The sequence below is a fragment of the Chiloscyllium plagiosum genome, unplaced genomic scaffold (assembly GCF_037043375.1).
Source record: "Chiloscyllium plagiosum isolate Xiang-an unplaced genomic scaffold, Cpla_swu_hap1 HiC_scaffold_34, whole genome shotgun sequence".
NCBI lineage: Eukaryota > Metazoa > Chordata > Chondrichthyes > Orectolobiformes > Hemiscylliidae > Chiloscyllium > Chiloscyllium plagiosum.
The window spans coordinates 21062076-21084961 of record NW_028270172.1 but is presented as its reverse complement, the minus strand read 5'-3'; the positions used below and the strand labels follow the sequence as shown (position 1 = coordinate 21084961).

Below are 22886 nucleotides of genomic sequence, written 5' to 3'. Positions count from 1 at the left end.
TGTTAGGATAGTTCTGATGAAAGATGATCATCTGTTTTTCCCTCCATCAATATTGACAAACCTTCTGAGCTGTCTTATTGGAAAATGCTGTTACTTTGTTTTTATCTTGGTATTAGGATCAATCCTGTTTGATCTATATTAATCATCTGTACTTGAGTGCATAAAACAGGCTACAATTTCAATATTTAATATGATGCAAACTACTACAAAATTATCAGCTGACAATAAGTTAGGATATGTAGTTCAGTGAGCAGAGCAGTAACAAATTTGAAGGTATGACCTGGTGAAATTTGCAAAAGGTTGACAGGTGAAATTTAATGGAGAAAGGTGTAAGCTATTAGGTTTGATTGGAATGTTCAGGATAGCTGATTATAATTTTGAAATGGATGCAAAAATAATCTTTTCAGCATGTCAAAGCGAGCTCATGGAACTATTACAAAACAAAATGGGATTCTTGCTGTTGTAAGGGCAAAGAGTGCAAAAGGAAAGAAGTTATTACTAAACCTTTTATAAATCATTGGTTATAACTTAACAAGAATATACTCAAATTCTGGGCAGCCAAATGTTGGAAGACCACTAAATCCTTCAAGTGAATGCTAGGTGGATTACTTAAAATGGTATGTTGGATGAGGGACTTAAGCAGAAAAAGGACTGAATTCCATCTGGTTCATAAACAGTCCTGTGGTCATATAATCTTGCAGTAATGGAGTTTTTTGATGAATCATGCCAATCGGTCTACATCAGTTAGTCTAGAACAGACCCATACCTAAGGCAAAGGGAAACCCCCAGAAGTGGAGAGTTTTGGGAACCATCGGTCCAAGGTCACCTCCTAAGAATGTCATAATTTCCATAAGACATGTCTTCAATCGCACTCAAACCGTATTCCAAAATGTTATTTTGCTCCTGAGCACACCAACTGAAAGAAAGTCTTCTCTATCTGCTGATTGTCAAGTTCCCATGTTATACTAATTTGATGACAGTAAGGCATGTTATACTAATTTGGTGACAGTAAGGCAAGTATTATGGGCAGTGGGCACCACTGGATGTATTGCAGAATGAGAGAAGCTTTTTCTCTCCCCCACAGGAGTCCCATTCCTGACCAGATTTGATGTTGATGCTAGGTGGATATAAATTCTCAATGCTTACACCCCAACCAATGATCCCAAGTTCTAACACTGTCGTGAGATCAGAATAAGACAGATTATATATAGGAGAGTGAATGAGTGGAGACAGAGTGCTTATACCTATCCTGTTTGACCCGGAGATTAATTGCTGTTATATGTTTTTGAAGATTTGGTTTCATAATACAGTTGAGATTTAATTATCTTAATGAGCACCTAATTTAATAGCTGAAGTGAGATAATTAGATTCCCTACAGTGTGGAAACAGGCCTTTCGGCCCAACAAGTCTACACCAACCCTCCGAAGAGTAACCCACCCAGACCCATTCCCCTAACTAATGCACCTAACACTACGGGAAATTTAGTATGGCCAATTCACCTAACCTGCACATCTTTGGACTGTGGGATAAAACCGGAGCACCCAGAGGAAACCCACGCAGACACTGGGAGAATGTGTAACACCACACAGGCAGTTGCCCGAGGTGGGAATTGAACCCAGGTCTCTGGCGCTGTGGGGCAGCAGTGCTAACCACTGAGCCACCGTTGCCAGGAATATTGTGTTCAACTTCTTTTCAGAGATCAATATCAAATCAATTAATTGGAACTGCCATAAAACATAGCTTCCTCTTGGTAATCTCCTGCTTCATTAGCCTATTTTATTTTTAATGAGTGTCTTGGTATCAGTCAGGCAGGGCAGTGCTTTTCCAAAAACAGAAGTGATGAAAGCTGTAACAACTGGTGCAGAACAGGCCAACTCTCTGTAGATTTGAAACTTTTGACACTGCTGAATTCCATCTCCTTTGAATTTTCCCCTCTTCCTGCCCCAGGTCCCTAAACCCCTCCTCTGGATGCCATTAGGGGGGGATTGAGTCTCTGTTTTAACACCAGAAGCTTTCTCTGACTCAGCTGGGCTTTGGATACAAGCCACTGACTATAATGTCTCATAACCTTTTTAATGCACTGCAGTGCAGTTGGTGGGGGGTGAGGTGAAGCAATAACAAAGGTGACTCAACATTATCTGGGGAAAGATAAATAGAAAATGTATCAACGGTTAAAATGATAAATGACTTTGCCATCAATCATGTCAAACCACTAATTTTAGTTTCACTCTGTCAGTATGTTTTATTTATCCATCTCTAGAGGATTACAATTTTTATAGAATGAGAACATTTATATAATATGAAAATATAATCTGAACATATCAGCAGGAGTTGGCAATTCAGCTCCTCCAGCCTACTCCACTATTTGATATGGGAGAAAGTGAGGACTGCAGATGCTGGAGATCAGCGCTGAAAATGTGTTGCTGGAAAAGCGCAGCAGGTCAGGCAGCATCCAAGGAGCAGGAGAATCGACATTTTGGGCATGAGCCCTTCTTCAGGAATCCTGAAGAAGGGCTCATTCCCGAAACGTTGATTCTCCTGCTCCTTGGATGCTGCCTGACCTACTGCACTTTTTCAGCAACACATTATCACCACTATTTGATATGGTCAGGGCTGATCTCATCTTGGGCACAACTCCATTTTCCTTCCCGTTCTCCAAAACCTTTTAACCCATTACTGATGGTCTGTCACCTTAAATTTACTTAATGTCCCAGCATCAGCTATACTCTGATTCACAACCCTTTGTAAGTAATTTCTGCTCATCTCGGTTTTGAATCTCCTACCTCTTATCCTAAAACTGTGACCCATCATTCTCAATTATTAGATTCTTCATTAAAATGTGTACTTGTGTGTATCTTTGTGTACAAGGACACTCTTCAGTCAATGAACGTTAGCCTCAAGAGCTCTTTTATTGAGAATAATAAAGAAAATGTACCAACTGTTGGTGCCTTAAGCCAACAATCAGGGCTCAGTCACAAGAAAGTAGCTAGCTTTAAGCATCGGTTTGGAGGTTACCATGATCAACTGATCACTGTTCTTAAGATTTGGCTTGGAGCTTGCCAGATCCAAATGAATTGGTAATGTTTACCAGGACGGGAGGGTTTGAGTTACAGGGAGAGTTTGGTGAGGTTGGGATTTTTTTTTTCACTGGAGCAAAGGAGATTGAGGAGCAACTTTGTAAAATCATGAGTACAGATAAGGTGAATAACAAAGATCTTTTTTTCCATAGGATAGGGGAGTTCAAAACTGGAGAGCATAATTTTAAGGTGAGAGGAGGAAGATATAAAAGGGACTTGTGGGGCACCGTTTTCACACAGGGTGGTTGGCATGTGGAATGAATTGTTAGAACGTTTAAAAAGTCATTCGGACAGGTTCATGAATAGGAAAGGTTTAGAGAGATATGGGTCAAATGTAGGCAAATGGAACTAGTTTAGCTTTTGAGGAAACTTCATTTGCACAGGCAAGTTGGATCGAAGGGTCTGTTTCCATGCTGCAAGACTCTGACTCTCAGGAAACTTTTCTTCCAGTGAGAATAAATTTGTGGAGAGCCTAGTCAGTCAGTCCATATATTCATGCATGGGATGAGGGCGTTGCTGGTCTGGCTGGTGTATATTGCCCAGAGAGTAGTTAAGAGTCAACGGTATCACATTTAGGATTTGATACCTGGGTCCCCAGAACATGACCTGGGTGTCAGGATTAACAGTCCAGCAATAATACCGCTAAACCATCATCTCCCCATATGTAGGCCAGGCAGATGCACAAAATGAAGATTTATTATCATTTCTGATTAGAAACTTTATAAATAACCCAGGACCAGTACTAGATGACTAAGCAAAGCTAGTACTTGAAAAAGTAGAAATGTAGAGATTATGCCTCAGGATGATGTGAGGTTGAGACCTGAACCTTTAAGGGTATTAGAGCATTTTGAAAGGGCTGAAAGCTAGGAAAAGGTGGCACTTTGTCTGAATAATGGTATTAGCACAATGGAAAGTGATGATCAAGATGTAGAAATAGTTTTGAAAGTTGAGAATCATAAAAGGCAAAACATCACTTGAGAGAGTAGTGTACAGACATCTGTAACTACATGGTATGGTGGAACATGAAGAAATAATGAACTTGTCAGAAAGGCACAATGATGATAACGAGAGATTTTAATCTATATATTGACTAAAAAGGTCAAGTTGGCAAAGAAAACCTAGATAAGAATTTCATAAAATGTTTTAGGATAATTTCTTAGAGCAGTATGATCTGGAGCCTAACACACAGCTAACTATACTGGACATGGTATTGTGCAACTAGATAGAATTGATTCATAATACTATAGTGAAAGTGTACCTGGGTAGTAGTGACTATTATATGATTGAATTTTTCATTCTGTTCGAGGGAAAGAGAAGTATGGTCAAGACTACCTTTTTAAAAAAATAAGTAAATAAGGGGCATGATTAGGGCGCCTCCGGCTGAAGTGAATGAGCAAGTTAGGTTAAGGGAGCTGTCAATAGAGATGCAGCATCAGACATTTACGGAAATGTTTCAGCATACGTGCGTTCCAAACAATAAGAAAAATTCCCAAGGATAGACCCACCATCTGTGGTTAACTAGAAATGTTAAAGATAATATCGAACTTAAAGAGCATGTAATTGTGCAAAGAAAGATGGCAAGTTCAGAAGATTGGACTGAATGTAAAAAACACAGTATGACCATAAAATTGAGGGAAAAGTTAAAAATGCATGAGAGATCTAGCCACGAATATAAAAACAATACAAATATATTTCTAAAGAAAAACCTTAAAGTATTGGCCTTATGGGAAATGAGACTGGAAAATTAATAATGGAGAAGGAGGAAATGGCAGATTCAATAGGTATTTTGCATCAGTCGTCACCACAGAGGATATAGCTATTATCCCAGAAACAGGAATAAATCAGGAAACTGAGGGGATGGAGGAGCTCAGGAAAATTAGTACCACTTCTCTAGTGATTGAGAATGAATTGTTGGCGTTGTGGGCCAACAAATGCCTGAGTCTTTAAAGGACTTCATTTTCATGTCTCAAAAGAAATGGCTAATGAAATAGTCTATGCAGCTTTCTAAAATCCCCTTGGTTTGGGTGCAGTCCCACTAGATTGTAACATAGCCAATAGAACTCCCTTATTCAAAAAGGGAGGAAGACTGAAAGCAGGAAACTACAGGCCAGTTAGCTTAACCTCATTTATAGGGCATATGTTAGAAGCTATCATTAAAGCAAGGCACATGAATTAGATCAAAGCAATCACAGTCAGCATGGTTTTATCATGAAGAAATTATGTTTGCGAATCCATCGTAGATTTTTGAGGAGTTACTGTGGATAAAGACATTTGGCAAGGTGCCAAATCAAAGGACATTACAGGAAATAAAGGTTCATTGTGTACAATCCAGTTTATTTGCATGAATGGAAGATTGGCTGGCTAACAGGAAATAGAGAATAGGTGTAAATGGGTCATTTGTAACTTGGCTTGGTCTAACTAATGGTGTTCCACAGAAACTGTCTTGGGGCCTCAACTGTTGACAATTTACATAAATGAATTTGATACCTTCTTTCCCTTCAGTCAAGTTATGATCACCAAATTGCTGATGTTAATTGCTGATGTCCCAAAAATAGTTGGGAAAGTTGTGAAGAAGACACAAAACAAAACTGTAAGTGATTGGGCATTGATGTGTTAAATAGATAATAATGTGGGAAATGTGACATTGTCCATTGTAACAGAATTAAAAACTCTGCAGCTTTGAGAATCTAATCTGATTAACCATGATCTTCTTACATATAGACCAGGTTCAAAGGGCTGAATGGCCAGTTCCTCATTTGTATGTTCATTTGTAAAGCACTGTAGAAGCAGAAAATCTGAAATTCAAGAAAATGTTGGAAATACTCGGCAGGTCTGCATGTGGAGAGAGAAAAAGTTAGTGCTTTCACAAGGTCGTTGATTTAAAAAGCTTACTCCAGCTTGCCCCTGAACGTATTCTTCCAGACCTGAGCATTTCCCAACAATTTCTGATTCTGTTACTTAAGGAAAAGGACCACATGCTGAGTCACCACTTAGACCTATCACCGCAATGAACGGGTCTGCTGTTAATGCAACTTTCTCTTGGTTTGTGGACTCTCTCTTTGGTTTCGGAATATTTTCAATTGCAAGTCAGTTGTTCCACTTCAGGCAGCTTTCGATTCTTGCTGACTGTTTCCTCTCCTCTGCACATTTATTTAAAACAAAAACAAAATGCTGGGGAAAATAAAAATCAGCAGGGCTGGCACCATCTGTAGAGAAGGGAACAGGCTAAAAGTTTTGGATCTCTTTGATCTTCCCATCATAATTAGCTTTTGACCAAGTGGTGGCTGAGACAAGGGCAAAGGTCTGTGAGAGGACAGATTGAATGAACGACAGCCAAGTTGACAAATGAAAATGGGCAGGGAAAAAGAACAAATAAACACACCTTGACCAACGATGTGTAAAAGAAAGAAATAAAACAAGCAAAACTAAAAGAAGTAAAATGGTGGACAGATTAGATTAGATTACATTACAGTGTGGAAACAGGTCTTTCGGCCCAACAAGTCCACACCGACCCGTCGAAGCGCAACCCACCCATACCCCTACATTTACCCCTTACCTAACACTACGGGCAATTTAGCATGGCCAATTCACCTGACCTGCACATCTTTGGACTGTGGGAGGAAACCGGAGCACCCGGAGGAAACCCACGCAGACACGGGGAGAACGTGCAAACTCCACACAGTCAGTCGCCTGAGGCGGGAATTGAACCCGGGTCTCTGGCGCTGTGAGGCAGCAGTGCTGACCACTGTGCCACCGTGCTGCCCACGATCTACTGCTTTCTCAAATTTGTTGAGCTCCATACTTGATCCACAAAATGGTGGAGTGCCTTTAAATTTAATTAAATTCCACAGTATTGGATGTTGGGGGGAAGTAAATGACAGTTCCACATGAAATAAAGGCATTTGGTCCTGAAATAAAAAGTTCTGACAAAGGTCTTTGCCACTCTTAGTAACTCCATTTCATTTTCACAAAGTAGTCTGTTACTTTATCACGTGTACTAGATGTTTCTTTTTTCCCCATATTCCCCAAAATTATTTTACAAATGTACAGCCAACAGTCAACCAAATTCCACTCTGTCCCTGAATTAATTCCTTTCAAAACATTGACATGAATTGAACACAGCTTTGAAGAAGTAGCTGTTTGGTTGGTCCCCAGGCTAATATTGGTTGTTGCCTTCCCAAGACCTGTTGGACAAGGCACCTTAAGTGCTATTCTGCAGCTGTTTGTGGTTTTTTTCCCTGTATTTTTGAGAGGTCTGTGATGATGATTACCCCTTACTGCAGCACTCTAAATCACTCTGACATGTGATTTATTGCATGATAGTAATTCCAGGTGACCTGCACGTGGGATAAATCGATGATAGTATATCCCTGTAATACACTTTCATGCAGTAGTCTGCCGTAGGCCATCTCTCTGTTGACCCAGGTGTTTCCAAACAGTGAGAGGTTTGGTGGGGTGGAGGAGGGGGGCGGGGGGAAAGAGAGTTCATCTATAGTACACCAAAATGTTAGGTTCCTGTGCATATATCAATTCAGGCTGTGAGGTACTGAACTCGAGAGCTACCTCTTGACCTGGAAGTACGTTACACAAAACATATGTGAAATTGTTATCCTGGAGTTGAAACATTTTGCTCAGTTATTCCTAAACCTAATGTGCGCAATTCGCATATTGACATTTTGTTTGTCACTGCTGGTCTGTGTTAAGCGATTTAGTGTGTTCATATTTACTATTGTGTGGTAAAGTCACAACGATATCGCCATGTGGAACAGTTTCTAATTTCTTCCTGCATCTCTCGAGGGCTCACAGCTCGTTTTCCTCTGGGAATTTGTGTCTTGTGCAGTGCTAATTATGAAGTGCAGTTTGTTAACTTGTCCAGAAGTTTTTTTTTGGACAGTTGTTTGGGAGTGTGTCTAGGTGGCCATTGTGAGCATGCTGCCTAAGTGTAAATAGGGAGGGGAGGTGGCCTTATCAACCACACTTCAACCTACCTTTGGCCAATGTGCTAAGCATCCAGTTTTGTGAGCTATGTCATAAGATAGAATAGGTACCAAGTCACAATTTCCAAAGTAGATAAGGCCAAGGTGACTAGAAATTGGCCAATTATGAGAGTCCTTAGCCAATTTATTCAAATAGTCATTTACTCAGCTCAATTGAGAAAGACTTAGTAATTGAACCAAGGCATACAGTTGATGTGTTAATAATGTGACAACTGTGTGTCATGCACTGTAGAAATTCAACAATGATTATAATAATTACAATATTTAAAAGGCGTCTGGTACGTAAATAGAAAGGGTTTAGAGTGATATGGGCCAAATGCTGGCAAAAGGGACTAGGTCAGATTAGGATATCTGGTTGGTGTGGACGAGTCAGCAAGAAGGGGCTGTTTCCATGCACAGTGACTCTCTGTCTCTGTGACATTTGGGTAATTCCTGACCAGTTAATCTCTGATAATCAATACTTCAGAAATTCACTAAGGTTCCATCAACTCCCAACTCGACATCAACTCCCAAACCCATGACAACTTCCATCTAGAAGGGAAACAGATACATGGAAACAACGCCACTTGCAAGTTCCCCTCCAAGCCATTCACTGGTCTGACTTAGAAAAATATCACTGGGTTCCTTGAGTGTCACTGGGTTGGAATCCTGAAATTCCCTCCCTGACTGCATTTCTGGGACTGCCTGCAGTGTTCAAGAAGGCAGCTCACCACCATCTTCTCAATGACAACCATGGACATGCAATAAAACCTGGCTCATTTAATAGTGCTCACATCCCACTAGTGAATTTTTTTAAAAAATTACTTCATACTGTTTTGAGTGTACATATAATTTATTCCTCCTTTATCATATTATCTGAATATTATTTTAATGTACATTATTCTTAAAGAAAACTTAGTGTGACCCATCTGCATGAATCACTCAGGTTCCATCTTTCTATGTTTCCATGAACTCAGGCACACATACAGGAAACTAAACAAGGAAAAAATCTGCAAGCTTTCCCCTGTCACTTGTAAGCTTTCTCTACCTTGTCAGGAATGTATTTTTAATTCTGGCAGTTTTTTTTTTTGCAAAAATCCAACATCCAAAGTACGTGTTACGATCCTTGAAAATCTGAATGAGGTAATTTCTGAGAACAGCCTGATTAAGATATGGTGCCAGATATGTTTCAGGTGCAGTTGGAGTTAAAGTCACCACAGCTTTACCAGACTGTAGACCTGCACTCCCATTAGAGAGGGGGGCAGAGAGGGCGGTGGTGGTTTAACCTGAGGGTCACCATGCCTCAGGCGAAGGTTGAGGACAGTCCTTCAATGGTAACCTCAATTGCTGAAATAATTGAACCTGCACTGTTAGCATCACTGTGTGTTACAACCTGCCAATTGAGCTAACCAGCCCTTAGGAAATTGGGGCACTGCCCCCAACCTTCAAGATCCAGTGTCTACCCAATGCTGTCTCATTTATTGTTACCAAGTGATTTGCTTTTAAAACTGGCCAAATTTTACATTATTGTTGTGTCGCACGTTTGGACTTTGATACGTGAGCGTGATTTTTGTTTTAACCATTTTAACCATAATATTGAAGATTACCTCCAGTCAACAGTGCATGCAAATCCCTGTCCTGATTTCTTGCATTGCACTTTCCTTTTGTTTGTTCAATTGAAACCTCCTTGCTTTAGATTCTTGGAGCCTGGGCCACATTCCCTCACTAAGTTTCAGCATCTCTTGGCAGTGGGGCATGTAGAAGATAGTAATTGTCCTGCTGCCCAGAAGCTAATTGAGCTTCTGGAGTGGTCAGTTGATCTACCAGTAAGTCCTGGCGGTCTCCCAGGGGACAAGAACTCTCTCAAACTGAGCACTTCCTTTGGCCCACAGAGGAGTCTCTTTGAAATATTGGTCACCAGGCAGTAACTTGCTTTGCCTTTGCTAATGCTGTACACCTGTGTACATAATTGCAGCATATGGGAGTGAATTACAATATAAGATATCTGGGCAGCACAGTGGCTCAGTGGTTAGCACTGTTTCCTCACAGTGTCAGAAACCTGGGCTCAGTTCCACTCTTGGGTGTCTCTCTCTGTGGAGTTTGCATGTTCTCCCTATGTCTCTGTGGGTTTCCTCTGGGTGCTCCAGTTTCTTCCCACAGTCCAAAGATGTGCAGGTAGATGGATTGGCTATCCTAAATTGCCCATAGTCTCCAGAATGTGTAGGTTACAGGGATAGGGTAGGCGAGTGGGGCTGGAAGGAATGCTGTTCAGAGGGTTGATGTGGACTCGATGGGCCGAATGGGATTCAACATGCAGACATGGGTTTCCTCTGGGAACTCCAGTTTCCTCCCACAATCCAAAGACCTGAGGATGCGCCTGACTACACACCCACTTACCTTTCAGTTGTTTATCATTAATTGCTGTTTTATAATTCAGCTATCTTCTATGAGCTGTTTCACTGGGTCTTCTCAATATCTCTTCTTCCCTTCCCCACCCGCCTCCCCCGCCCCCAAAAAATCTTTCACCCAATCAAAGTTTACACCACTTGTACCTTTGGATACTGCACACAGTTTACATTGATAATGACACTGTGCTCCTGTTATAACACATTTGCAAAAGAAGTGTCAGAAGTACTTTACACTTTACTCCTTTTTAGAGTTTGCTGTTTAGATAACTTGGATTATACAATAGTATTTTATCTTGAGGGCAGTCTTCTTAATCTCTATTCTTATCGCTTAACACCTTTATTCTGTTTCCCTACTGAGCACTTAAGTGTAGAAGTAACTAATCTAAATGTTGACAGGTGTAAGGAAAGGAAGAAAGGTGAAGATTGCAATGCAGGTTTCTGGGCATTATTATGTATAATATCAGTCAATGGACTGAATTTTATTTGGCTACAATACTATGATCGCCATCTACTGTTGAAAGTCACTCATTACATGCACTGAGCTCATGTTATTCTGTATTATGAATAATAATCCTGTTTATGAATTTCTGAACCTGTAATTTTAAGTAAATTAGAGACCTTGCTTTGACATGATGTTTAACAAATGAAATTCATCTTCACGCCCTTTTACGAAGCTTCATTTTATGTGTGCATTTATAATGTATAGGTATATATAGACACTGACTGTGACGATTATTTTCTTTAATCTGTCAAGATGACCCATTTAAAGAGCAAAAGTGAAGGATACCCCAGAGGAACCCTGAAGCTTAGAATATATAAGGCCAGTTGTTTGGTGGCTTTAAGACCCTAGAATGATATTTTCCAGTTTGCAGTTCTCACCTCTCCGCTGATGTTCCCCCTCAATAGATCCGCAATTATAATTCAAATGTATTTTCTTGTCACACCTTCAATTGAGGTACACTTTACGTTTCTATCATTTCTCCATCATGAGCAGCCTTTTTGTCTTTAGTTCTGAGTACCCTCACAATCAGTTCCACTTGCTCCCCCTCTGCAGCATAAACAGTTTTCCAACCCATTTCAGTTCTGAACAAGAGAATTTGATGTTAACTGTTTCTCGCTTCACAGATGCAGCCAGACCTGTTGAGTTTCTCCAACACTGTTTTCATTTGAGATATAGAAATGTTTACGTTCCTCCATAAGTGGCATTCTCCTTTAAGAAATCTTGACCACAAATAAGTGCACAGCACATTTTCCAAGCCTGTTAATGTGTGGGCTGGATGTAAATTTATTGAAGGATCCTTGGATTGGTGTATGTGATATAAATTCCTGCTTTAAACATTATTTATACTTCATGTAAATATTCAGTGGTGTTTCGGTGAACTGTCAGCCTTTATGATAAACAGCATGATGAAGTTGTTGGGGAGGTCAATGGAGGCAAAAAATAATTTTTCTGACTTGTTCTAAAGAGATCCAGTGGATTTAAGGACCCTAATTCTGCTTTCGACTGCATTTATTTATTCAAGGGATCTGGGCAGCACTGGCAAAGCCATCCTCACTTAGCTGGCTCTCAACTGCAATGACCTATGTTCTGTGGGTCTGGAATCCCATGTATGTCCAGACTGGTTAAAGATTTCCTTCCCTAACAGACATTTGAGAAGCAGATAGGCTTTTCTCACCAAGTTGGTTCAGTACAGGAGGAGGCCATTCGGCCCTTCGTGACTGCACTGGTTATATTCCCTAGTGACAATCTCCTGCCTTTCCCCGAACACCTTTTACTCTGCAAATAATTATCCAATCCCAAATGAACCTACATTTACATTTCCACGTATTGCATTCCATCCCCCTAAGTGTTTTTTTTTTCTCCTCGCTACTTTTGCACAGCATTTTAAATCTGTGCCCTTGTATACTTTTTAATTTTAAGACTGGGATCAGCTTCTCCCTGTCTTCTGTATCTAGCCTGCACCTAACTGCGAAATCCTCTATCAAATCTCCATTCAGCCGCCTCCTCTCCAAGGAGAACTATTCCAATTTCAATCAATCCTCATAACTGAAGTATTGCTTTCCTGGAGCCAGTCTTGCAAATTGCTTCTGTAATCTTTCCTATAATAGGTATAGGATAGATATAGGACAGATGTTGGAGGTAGTTTCTTTACTCGGAGAGTAGTAGAGGCGTAGAACGCACAGCCACTGTAGACTCGCCAACTTTAAGGGCATGTAACTGGTCATTGGATAGGTATATGGATGGGAATGGGGTAATGTAGGTCAGATGGGCTTCAAATTGGTTCCACACATTGGCGCAACATCAATGGCTAAAGGGCCTGTACTGTGCTGTAATGTTCTATGTTCTATAAGTAGTACTCACAACTAGGCACAATACTGAGTTCTAACAAGTATCTTGTACAAGTTCAGCATCACCACCTTGCTTTTGTACTCCGTGCTCCCATTTATGAAGCCAAGAACATTGCATGTTTGTTTTTATTAGCAGCATTTTCTACCTGTCGTGTCACCTTCATTGACCTCTGCCCACATACACACAGGTCCCTCTGATTCTGTAAAGTCATGGGGCATTGGCACCAACATTACCGAACATGGCAGCAATGGGAGACCCTACACCTGAACTGTGCTGGGACGTGTATCGTACAACTAGGACAATAGAGCAAAATTTAAAATAAAATAATGGACGACAGGTATCAAGTGAGGGGCGATTCCTCAAAATGAAAAAAAAAAGCAAAATAATAGAGCAGAGGAGAAATTTTGGTAATAATTGCCAATATGAGACAAAAAAGGACAGCGTATAAAACTTTGAGTGCACTAGCAGATGAAACCAAAGATTATAAACAATAGTGTAAAAACCAGAATTTAAGGCCCTGTGTCTAAATGTACATAACACTTGTAATGAGAATGATACATTGTTTGTGTGAAGATACTTATGTAGGTGTACGCAACAGGTATTTTGGGTCTGTCTTCATGGTAGAATATTTATAAATTTCCCAAAGATAATTGAAAATCAGGAGGCAATGGCGAGAGGTCAACATATAATGATGATCATCTCCAGGGATCAGAGGCAATGAAACTGATTGGACCTAAAAGTTGACAAGTTCTGTGGCTGGATTGCCTTCATTCTAGGGTCTTAGAAGTGGCAGCAGAGGTAGTAGATGCATTGATTATCGTTTGTAAAATTGCTTAGATTTTGGAACACTCCCAATGGATTGAAGTACTACAAATAGAGCATCTTTATACAAGAAAGGAGAGAGGAAGGAAACTACAGACAGGCGCAAGGCTAATTGGACATAGCATCCTTATAGTGTGGAAGCAGGCCATTCGGCCCATCGAGTCCACAGCGACCCTCTGAACAGCATCCCACCCAAGCTTAACCAAACCCTTACATTATCCCTGTAACCCTTCGTTTTCTATGGCCAATCGACCTAGCCTGCTCATCCCTGAACACTGTGGGCAGTTTAGCATTGCCAATCCACATAACCTACATGTCTTTGGATTGTGGGAGGTAACTGGAGCCCCAAGAGGAAACCCGTGCAGATGCTGGGCGAATGTGCAAACTCCACACAGACCGACGCTAAAGGCTGGAATTGAACCTGTGTCCCTGGTGCCGTGAGGCAGCAGTGCTAACCACTGAGCCACTGTGCCTAGAATACATTCATAAGGACGTTATGGGAGGATAACCGTTCGGATTCTGATCTGTTGAACACCTTCAATTTTAATCAGTTTGCCATTGGCAGCTGTAACTTCATTTGCTTGGACCCTAAATCCTGGAATTTGTTCCTTAAACCTCGGTGTCTCTGTACATCTGTTCCCTTCTTTAAGGAATCTTTCAAAATGTACTGAATTGTTTCGACATTTGATAGCACTGCCAAGAGAAAAGACATCTTTCAGCTTTAAAGGTACGATATAAAGTTAATATTTTGAGTCCAACTCAAAGTGTGAACTCAGTTTCCCTCTCCTCAGATGCTACTGATCTGCTGAGTTTCTAAACTTTTTAAAATATTTCAGGTCTTCAGCTTCTGCAATCCTTCCATTTCGCAAAAATGAAGTATTTTTCTTAAAGAATAGGAACTTGACCAACCCACCCTCCACTCCTGGCACCTTCCCTTGCTGCTGTAAGAAGTGTAAAACCTGTGCCCACACCTACCCCTCACCTCCATCCAAGACAGCAAAGGATCCTTCCACGTCTGGCAGAGATTTTTCTGCACATCTAAACACCTCAATTACTGTGTCCGTTGCTCTTGATGTGGTCTGTTCTACATTAGGGAGACAGGACACCAATTAGTAGAACATTTCAGGGAACATCTCTGGCATATGCAGCAAACAACCCCACCTTGCCGTGGCCAACCACTTTAACTCCCCCTCCCACTCCGCTATGGACAAGCAAGTCCTGGGCCGCCTCCACCACCAAGTCCAAAGCATCCAATGCCTGGAGGAAGAATGAGTCATCTTCCACCTTGGGACTCTCAACCACACGGCATCAATGTCGACTTCACCAGTTTCCTTATCTCAACCACCACCTACGCTACCCACCACCACCCCCCCCAACCTCTCCCCAGATCCAATCCTCCAACTTGTCACCGCTCACTTGAACTGTCCTACCTGTCCATCCTCCTTGCCACCTATCTGCTCCACCCTCCCCTCCAACTTGTCACGATCACCCTCCACCTGTATCAGCCTATCTCCTTCCCAGCTACCTTATCCCCCAGCCCCACCCACACCCTCCTTCTCCACGTCTCCTCTTTCCCCCCCAAATTCCTAATGAAGGGCTTATGCCCAAAACATTGATTCCCCTTCTCCTTGGATGCTGCCTGACCTGCTTTTCCAGTGCCACACTTTTTGACTGTGATCTCTAGCATCTGAAGTCCTCACTTTCTCCAAGAGAATAGGAACAGGCTGATTGGCCCATTTAAGCCTGCTTCACCATTCAACATGTCACAGCTGATCTGATTCATGTCCTCAACATGCTATTCTGCCTGTCTCCAATAATCTTTGGATTTCTTCTCAATCAAAACTCTATCAAACCCAGCCTTGAACAGTCTAAAGATGAGGTTAAGTGGACTGGCTATATTAAATTGCCTGTAGTGTCCAGGGATGTGTAGGTTAGGTGGATTAGCAATGGGAAATGCAGGGTTACAGGGATGGGTGTGGTGGGTTGGGGGAAATGCTCTTTGGAGAGTCAGTGTGGACTTGATGGGTTGAATGGCCTGCTTCCACACCATAGGGATTGTACAATTCTATGAAGAGATTCAATTTTTCAATAGCCTAGTTTCCACTGCTACCTCTGGAAGAGAATTCTCAAGAATGATGACATTTGGAGAGAGGAAATTCCCCCCCCCCCCCCCCTCCCCTTCTTAAATGGGAGACCTTTCATCTTTAATCTGTGCCCCGAGTTCTTGATTCTCCAGAAGAGGAAGCATTTATTTGCAGCATCTTCCCTTTCAGAATGTGCTCTCCCCCTCTCAATCTTACATGTTTTAATAAGATCATGTATCATTCTTCTAAACTCACATGAATACAGGCCCAGCTTGCTAAATGCTTTCTCAAAAACTTTTCACTCCAGGGATCAATCTTTGAGCTTTCTCTGAACTGCTTCCAATACCAGTATAAGTACATAAGACCCAGAACTGTGCACAGTACTCCAGGGAGGCTTCAATACAATAATATCAAAACTTCTATACTTCTCCTCCCTTGTCGGGGATTTGGGGTGGGGGGTGGGGTGTGGAGTTGGTTTAAATAAAAAAGGCCAATATTTCATTTGGACAATGTTGAGAAATGATCAGTCAGTGTTGCTGGGTACCTTCCATGAATTCAAACTGACGTCTGGGAGGTTGTTTGAGCAAAGTAAAATGCAGTCCTTTCACCCTTTGTGAAGTTGGAGCCAAATTTCTGCTCAACTCTCAGCCCATTTCCCTTTGCATCCTTCCCACAGCTTGCTTACCTATGCACCTTTGTACTGTAGCCAAATCTGATCGCACAATCAGCCTTTTCATCTAGATCATTAATATGGATTGTAAATAATTGAGACTCGAATGCTGAACCATGTGGCACTCCACTAGTTATCGTTTGCCCAACATAATTGACCCATTTATTCAGACAACTTCCTTTCGTGAGCTAAGAAGCCCCCACCACATAACACCATGAATTCTTAACTTGAGCAGTAACCTTTTTTTATGTTGTCTTATCAGATGCTTTGCTTTTGGGGTTCTATAAGGTAGAGCTGATGACTGTGATTGCACTTTGTGTGAATGCAGACTGATCTCTATGGACGTTATTTGTGCATGGAAGGATATTGAAATTCTTTCACCCGTTTTGAAGCTGGAGCAACATTTCTCTTTGTCTCTATTTGTTATGTAGTTCCGCCTGGTGGTGAAGACAGCCCTGAAGCTGCTGCTAGTGTTTGTGGAGTACACTGAATCAAATGCACCGCTTCTTATCCAGGCTGTCACTAAAGTGGACCACAAGAGGGGTGAGTGCCATTGTTTTATTTTATTCGCTCAGTCATTTGACATCATAACTGTCCTAATTATTTGCAACCATGTTCTGTTCTTTGTCAAATCCCTTTCAAAGACAGTCCACTGACAAAATCATGTTAGCTAATGAATCAAACAACTTGTGTTTATTCAGCACATTAGTCTGTTTAAACACCGTATTGCAGAAGTCTATGGTATCTATTTAAATGGAATAAATTGCCCTTCCTAAAATTGTAGGTCCTTACAGCATTGTCTCCACACCTCATTGTCAGGGAAGTTACCCAATCATCTCCATTCTGTTCAGAAATAGTGTTATTGCTGCTGAGGCTTTCTTTGTCAAATACAATGAGCTTCTTGTTTAAAACATTGTCACTGGTGTACAGGATTGTAACACGGTGTGAACAAAGAACCACACAGGGGACAAATGTATCCACTGACCTGTGGAAATCTGTCTCTGTTATCTTTTAAGCTAGTTACAAATTCCCCATGAATAGATAGGCTGAGGGCACTGTTTGCTTATCCCAATGATCTGATTCTCATTCTTACAAAATTAAGAGGCGGATTAAATTTAGAGACTGGATTCAAGCAGCATTGCCTGTGTATTGGAGCCACTATTGCTCCAGATGCTGACATCACCACCTTGTAGATGTTATCGAGCCCAGACCTTTTTATTCCCCTTACGAGAGAATCCATGAGAGAACCAGCTCTAGCAACTCTAGCATGCCTGCATTGCCATTCTTTAGGTTCTATCCTGTAAGCAGTATGATATTTTTGCTCTGCTTCACTGTATTTAAAATGCTGAATAAATAATCTGAACAGTTTCCCCTTTGCTAGGTGCAGCAATTGCAAAATTGATCTAATCAGTATTAAACTTGCTTTAAGATTTTTTCATGTTTATCTTTAATGATTGAGTGATTCTGGGTGCAGGACATGCTAATGCTTGGGATAATATGTTGGACTAAAGGTGATGTATTATAAGTTATAGCTGTGATTTTGGCTGTACATCATCCTGCAGTGGGACACCTCGCTTGACGGTCTCTTCAATTAAGTAACTTTTTTTTCAGAATTTCTCACAAAGATCCAGTTGGAATGCTCGATGATGTGTAATCCTGTGGTTGCATATTTCTGAAATGACCATTTCACTCTCCCCTCCATTGTCATTTGCTGTTCCAGTTCCTCCCCACAAATATTGTCAATGGGAGAGATGGCCTTTTGATATAGCCATACTACTACTACAGATCCTCTGACTTCAATGGAGAGAAAGGAGCTGGTAAAATTTTCTAGTGGTGTCATAAGCGCATACAGAACACAAACAATTTCGCAAACTTTTTTTTTGTAACTCCTGCAATTGCTATGTTAAAGGCTGTTGACTCTAAACTGAAGTGCTCCTCTCTGTATGTGAGAATTTTTATATTATTCATCTGCCTTCATGGTCTCACCCCTCCCCATTTCCTCCTGCCGCCCTCAGGTCTCTGAGATCCCCAATTCCACCTTCTTGTCCATCATTGCCCTTTTCTCTTGCCACCTTTGGCAACAGTTACTTCAGCTGCCTCAGCCCCAAGCTCTGGCATTCACTCCTGAATAGAATCTGACTTGGTCCTGTTCTTTTGGTCTTTAAGGAATTACCTTTAAAAAAGCATTACCTCTTTGGCACATTCTTTTGGTTACTGACCAGTAGATACTTTATGTGGCTTGATGCTCCATTTTGTTTTATGATACTCCTATGAAGTGCTGTGAAGATTTTACCACGCTAGAGGTGGCACATTTTTTTTAGTGGTTCCCTGGCCAATATCTGATAATCTCCCAGAGTTTATGGTTCTTAATTTTTCTGGTTTATCCTGGTAGAATTTAGGGCCCAGGGGCTTCAGGTCAGGTTTGTTTATGTCCTGCTATCTCATTGGTGAAGAAGTCTTCACTCTGAACTCCAGGGATGGTTCATTTGAGTAGCTTGGGTTATTTGGCAAATTGATCTAAACCTTTCCAACCTGTAATTTACTCTGGGCACCACACCCAACAGCAGTAGCATTGCTGGGTTACTGGCAGTTTTGAGTGCTCACTCCCTGCCTGGTCCAAGTTTGTTGCCAACCTGCCATTTGGAGAAAGTGTGACCTGCATAGCTTTGTCGTTCAGATAGAAGATGCTTCTTCCAATAGCAATGCTTCAGGCACTGAGTGTGCTTTCGTGCAGAGGGACCAGGGCAAAGAAAAACTCCAGTAATACGAGCAGGAGTAGGTCATTCAGCCCTCCAGCGAGCTCTGCTGATTACTGTTACTTCCACTAGGAGAAGCAATGGCCTAGTGTTATTATTGCTGGATTGTTATCTTGCCATGGCAGGTTATGGAATTTAAAATTAATTGGGGGGAAAAAGTTAGGAATTAAGAGACTAATGATGATTATGATTGTCAGGAAAAACCCCATCTGGTTCATGCCCTTTAAAGAAGGGAATTGTCATCCTTACCTGGTCTGGCCCACATGTGACTCCAGACCCACAGCAATATGGTTGACTCTTAACTGCCCTCTGGGCAACTGGGGATGGGCAATAACTGCTGGCCTAGCTAATGATGCCCTCAGTCTGTGAATGAATAATTTTTAAAAAACTATCTTGTAGCTGATATTCTACTTAATGCCATTTTCCTCCACTCTCCCATGATGCAAAAGTGTGGAGTGAAAGGCTTATTCAAACAGCGTGCATGATGGACTGTATGGCTTCCTGCTGTCCTATAAGATTGCTGGGGATTCTTGATTGATTGATTCCACATGTTGCTCAGGCATCAGTGCAAAAAGAATCATTACTCCATAATTGCACAGGATCAGTTGTCAGGTGAACCTCAGCTCTTGCCTGGATCTTCAGATGTGCTTAGTCCAAATCACATTTAAAAATAGGAAGAGAAGTAGGCCGTTCAGCTTGCTACGCTGTTCAATATTATTATGGCTAATTCTCCAAATCACTATGCTGTACCTACTTTCCCCCCATAACCTTTGATCCCTTCAGCCTGAAGAATTCTGTCTAACTACTTCTTGAAAACATTCAATATTTTGATCTCAATTGCTTTATGTAGCAGAGAATTCCATAGGTTCACCACACTCTGTTGGTGAAGGAATTTCTCTTCATTCGATGGCCTACCCCATATCCTCAGACTGTAACCCCTGCTTCTGGATTCCCTGCTAATCAGGAACATCCTTCCTGTCTCATCTTGTTAGGATTTTAAAGGCTTCTATGACATCATCTCTTCACTCTTCTAAAAGAGTCCATGATTTCTATAGCTGATTTTCTCTAGTAGAAGATTGCAACTCACCTGTGCTGCATGAATTTCAGAAAGTTTCAGTGGAGGCCTGAAGTTTGTAGTGGCTGCAATTTGTTGTCTCATTCTAATTGAGGTTAAGGCAATCTAAAGTCTGTGTCTGATAACTGTTGCTTCCATTTGGGTAGGTAATAGCCAGTGGTACTGGTCCAGTGTTGCTGGACTGTTAATCCAGAGAGGTCAGGCAGCATCCAAGGAGCAGGAGAATCGATGTTTCGGGCATGGGCTCATGCCCGAAACGTCGATTCTTCTCCTTGGATGCTGCCTGACCTGCTCCGCTTTTCCAGCAACACATTTTCAGCTCTGATCTCCAGCATTTGCAGTCCTCACTTTTTCCCCTGTTAATCCAGAGACCCAGGTAATATTTTGGGGAGCTGGGTTCAAATCTGCCACAGCAGATGGTGGAATTTGAATTCAAGAAGAATCTGGAATCAAGCGTCAAATGATGACCATAAATCCGTTGTTGTTTGTCAGAAAAACCTATCTTGTTCACTAATGTCATAGAGTCATAGAGATGTACAGCACAGAAACAGACCCTTTGGTTCAACCCATCCATGCCAACCAGATATCCCAAGCCAATCTAGTCCTACCTGCCAGCACCTGGCCCATATCCTTCCAAGCTCTTCCTATTCATATACCCATCCAAATGCCTTTTAAATGTTGCAATTATTCCATCCCCCACCACTTTCTCTGGCAGCTCGTTCCATACACATACCACCCTCTGCGTGAAAAAGTTGCCCCTTAGATCTCTTTTCTATCTTTCCCCTCTCACCCTAAACCTATGCCCTCTAGTTCTGGACTCCCCACCCCCCAAGGAAAAGACTTTGTCTATTTATCTTATTCATGCCCCTCATGATTTTATAAACCCCTATAAGGTCACCCCTCAGCCTCCGATGCTCCAGGGAAAACAGCCCAGCCGATTCAGCCTCTCCCTGTAGTTCAAATCTTCCAACCCTGGCAATATCCTTGTAAATCTTTTCTGAACCCTTTCTAGTTTCACAAGATCTTTCTGATCGGATGGAGACTAGAATTGCATGCAATATTCCAACAGTGGCCTAACCAACATCCTGTACAGCCACAGCATGACCTCCCAACTCCTGTACTCAATACTCTGACCGATAAAGGAAAGCATACCAAACGCCGCCTTCACTATCCTATCTGTCTTTAGGGAAGGAAACTGCTATCCTTAACTGGTCTGACCCACATGTGGCTCCATGCACACAGCGACATGGTTGATTCTTAACTGCTCTCTGGGCAATAAGTGCTGGCCCAACCAGCGATGCCCTCATCCAATGAATTAATATAAGGAATATGGCTGCTCTGTGAAATGCTACTGCAGGTCAGTGAGCATTTGTAGAGTGATGTTAACAATTTGATAATCGCCCTTGGCTCTGTGGAAGCCTTTTACTTTACTACCCCATTCCCTTGTTGCTTTAACACCAGATACTTTCATGGGTGTCGTTGACTTAATTTGTCTCAGACTGTCTACCTTTATAATATTAGTCTGTGTTGACGCCAATGCGCCATTCTGTCACATGTAACCATATTGTACAGGTGAGCAGTTGTTCAGCAAGAGCCTGCTGCTACCTCTACATCGATGATGCACAAGGTCCTTTAGGATTTGTGTTGAGACCATAAAAAGCCATCCACATTTCCTGATAATACAAAATACCATGTGGAACTAATAGCATTTGGATAGGTCCCATAAGAGGACATAATCACAGAATTGTTACCATAAAAAGAAGCCATTCAGCTCATCGTGCACAGCTTCTATTCCCTAGTGCCAATCTCCTCCCTTTCCCCATCTGCCTGCACACCCTTTCTATCTAAGTAATCATTCAATGTCCTTTTAAATGCCTCCATAGAACCTTCCACCACCACATTCCCAGCAGTGCATTCCATACCCTAACTATTAGCTCTGTGAAAGCTCTGTGTAACATCACCCATTATTTGCACATCATTTCAAATCTACGCCCTCCTGTGGTTTTTTAGCACAAGTGGGAACAGCTTCTCCTTATCTACACTATCCTGCCTGTTCAGGGTATTGAAAGTCTCTATCAAATCTCCTCTCTGCCTTCTCCTCTCCAAGCACCACCATCCTAACCTCTTTAGTCTGACCTCACAACTGAAGTTTCTCATTCCTGGAACCATTCTTATAAATCATTTCTTCACACTCTCCAGTGCATTCACATCTTTCCTATAATGCAGTGCCCTCGACTGTATACGATTCTTCAGCTGAGAATAAAGGAGTATCAGTTGAAAACCCCAGAACTGTAGAGAGACTACTGCAGTTTTAAATAGCCCATTTTAGGCCATTAAAACTTTTGAAGGTACATTGTACCTTCCAAGAGAAATGTTACTCTATTTGAGTCAATAATGAATCAAAACTAATAACTCTAATCATGAGTCAAAAACTGGAGTGACTAGCCCCCTTTCCACTTTAGAAAACTAAGAAACAATTTGATTGGAATTTAATTATTAAGGATGTGTTTGGGGGCGAATCAGGAAAAAAGATTATTTCCACTGGCTGTGGTGACAGAGGTAAGGACTCATGAACTTGCTCACGAAAATGTTGAGGAAAAAGGCTAGGAGTAATTTTTTCTGTAGTAATGAAATCCTCTGCCATAGGGGTTAGTTAAGGCAAAGAACA

The 22886-nt window shown here is 41.5% G+C and overlaps 1 protein-coding gene across 12 annotated transcripts in view; it reads left to right on the top strand.

The window, feature by feature from the left end:
- Positions 1-22886, top strand: part of fhod3b (formin homology 2 domain containing 3b) — a 598094-nt gene that overhangs the window by 383890 nt on the left and 191318 nt on the right. For all 12 annotated transcript variants that reach the window (XM_087978543.1, XM_043719366.2, XM_087978542.1 and 9 more), the window contains exon 7: positions 16819-16930. In XM_087978543.1, the coding sequence (XP_087834669.1) occupies positions 16819-16930 (112 nt within the window). The remainder of the gene's footprint in view (positions 1-16818; positions 16931-22886) is intronic.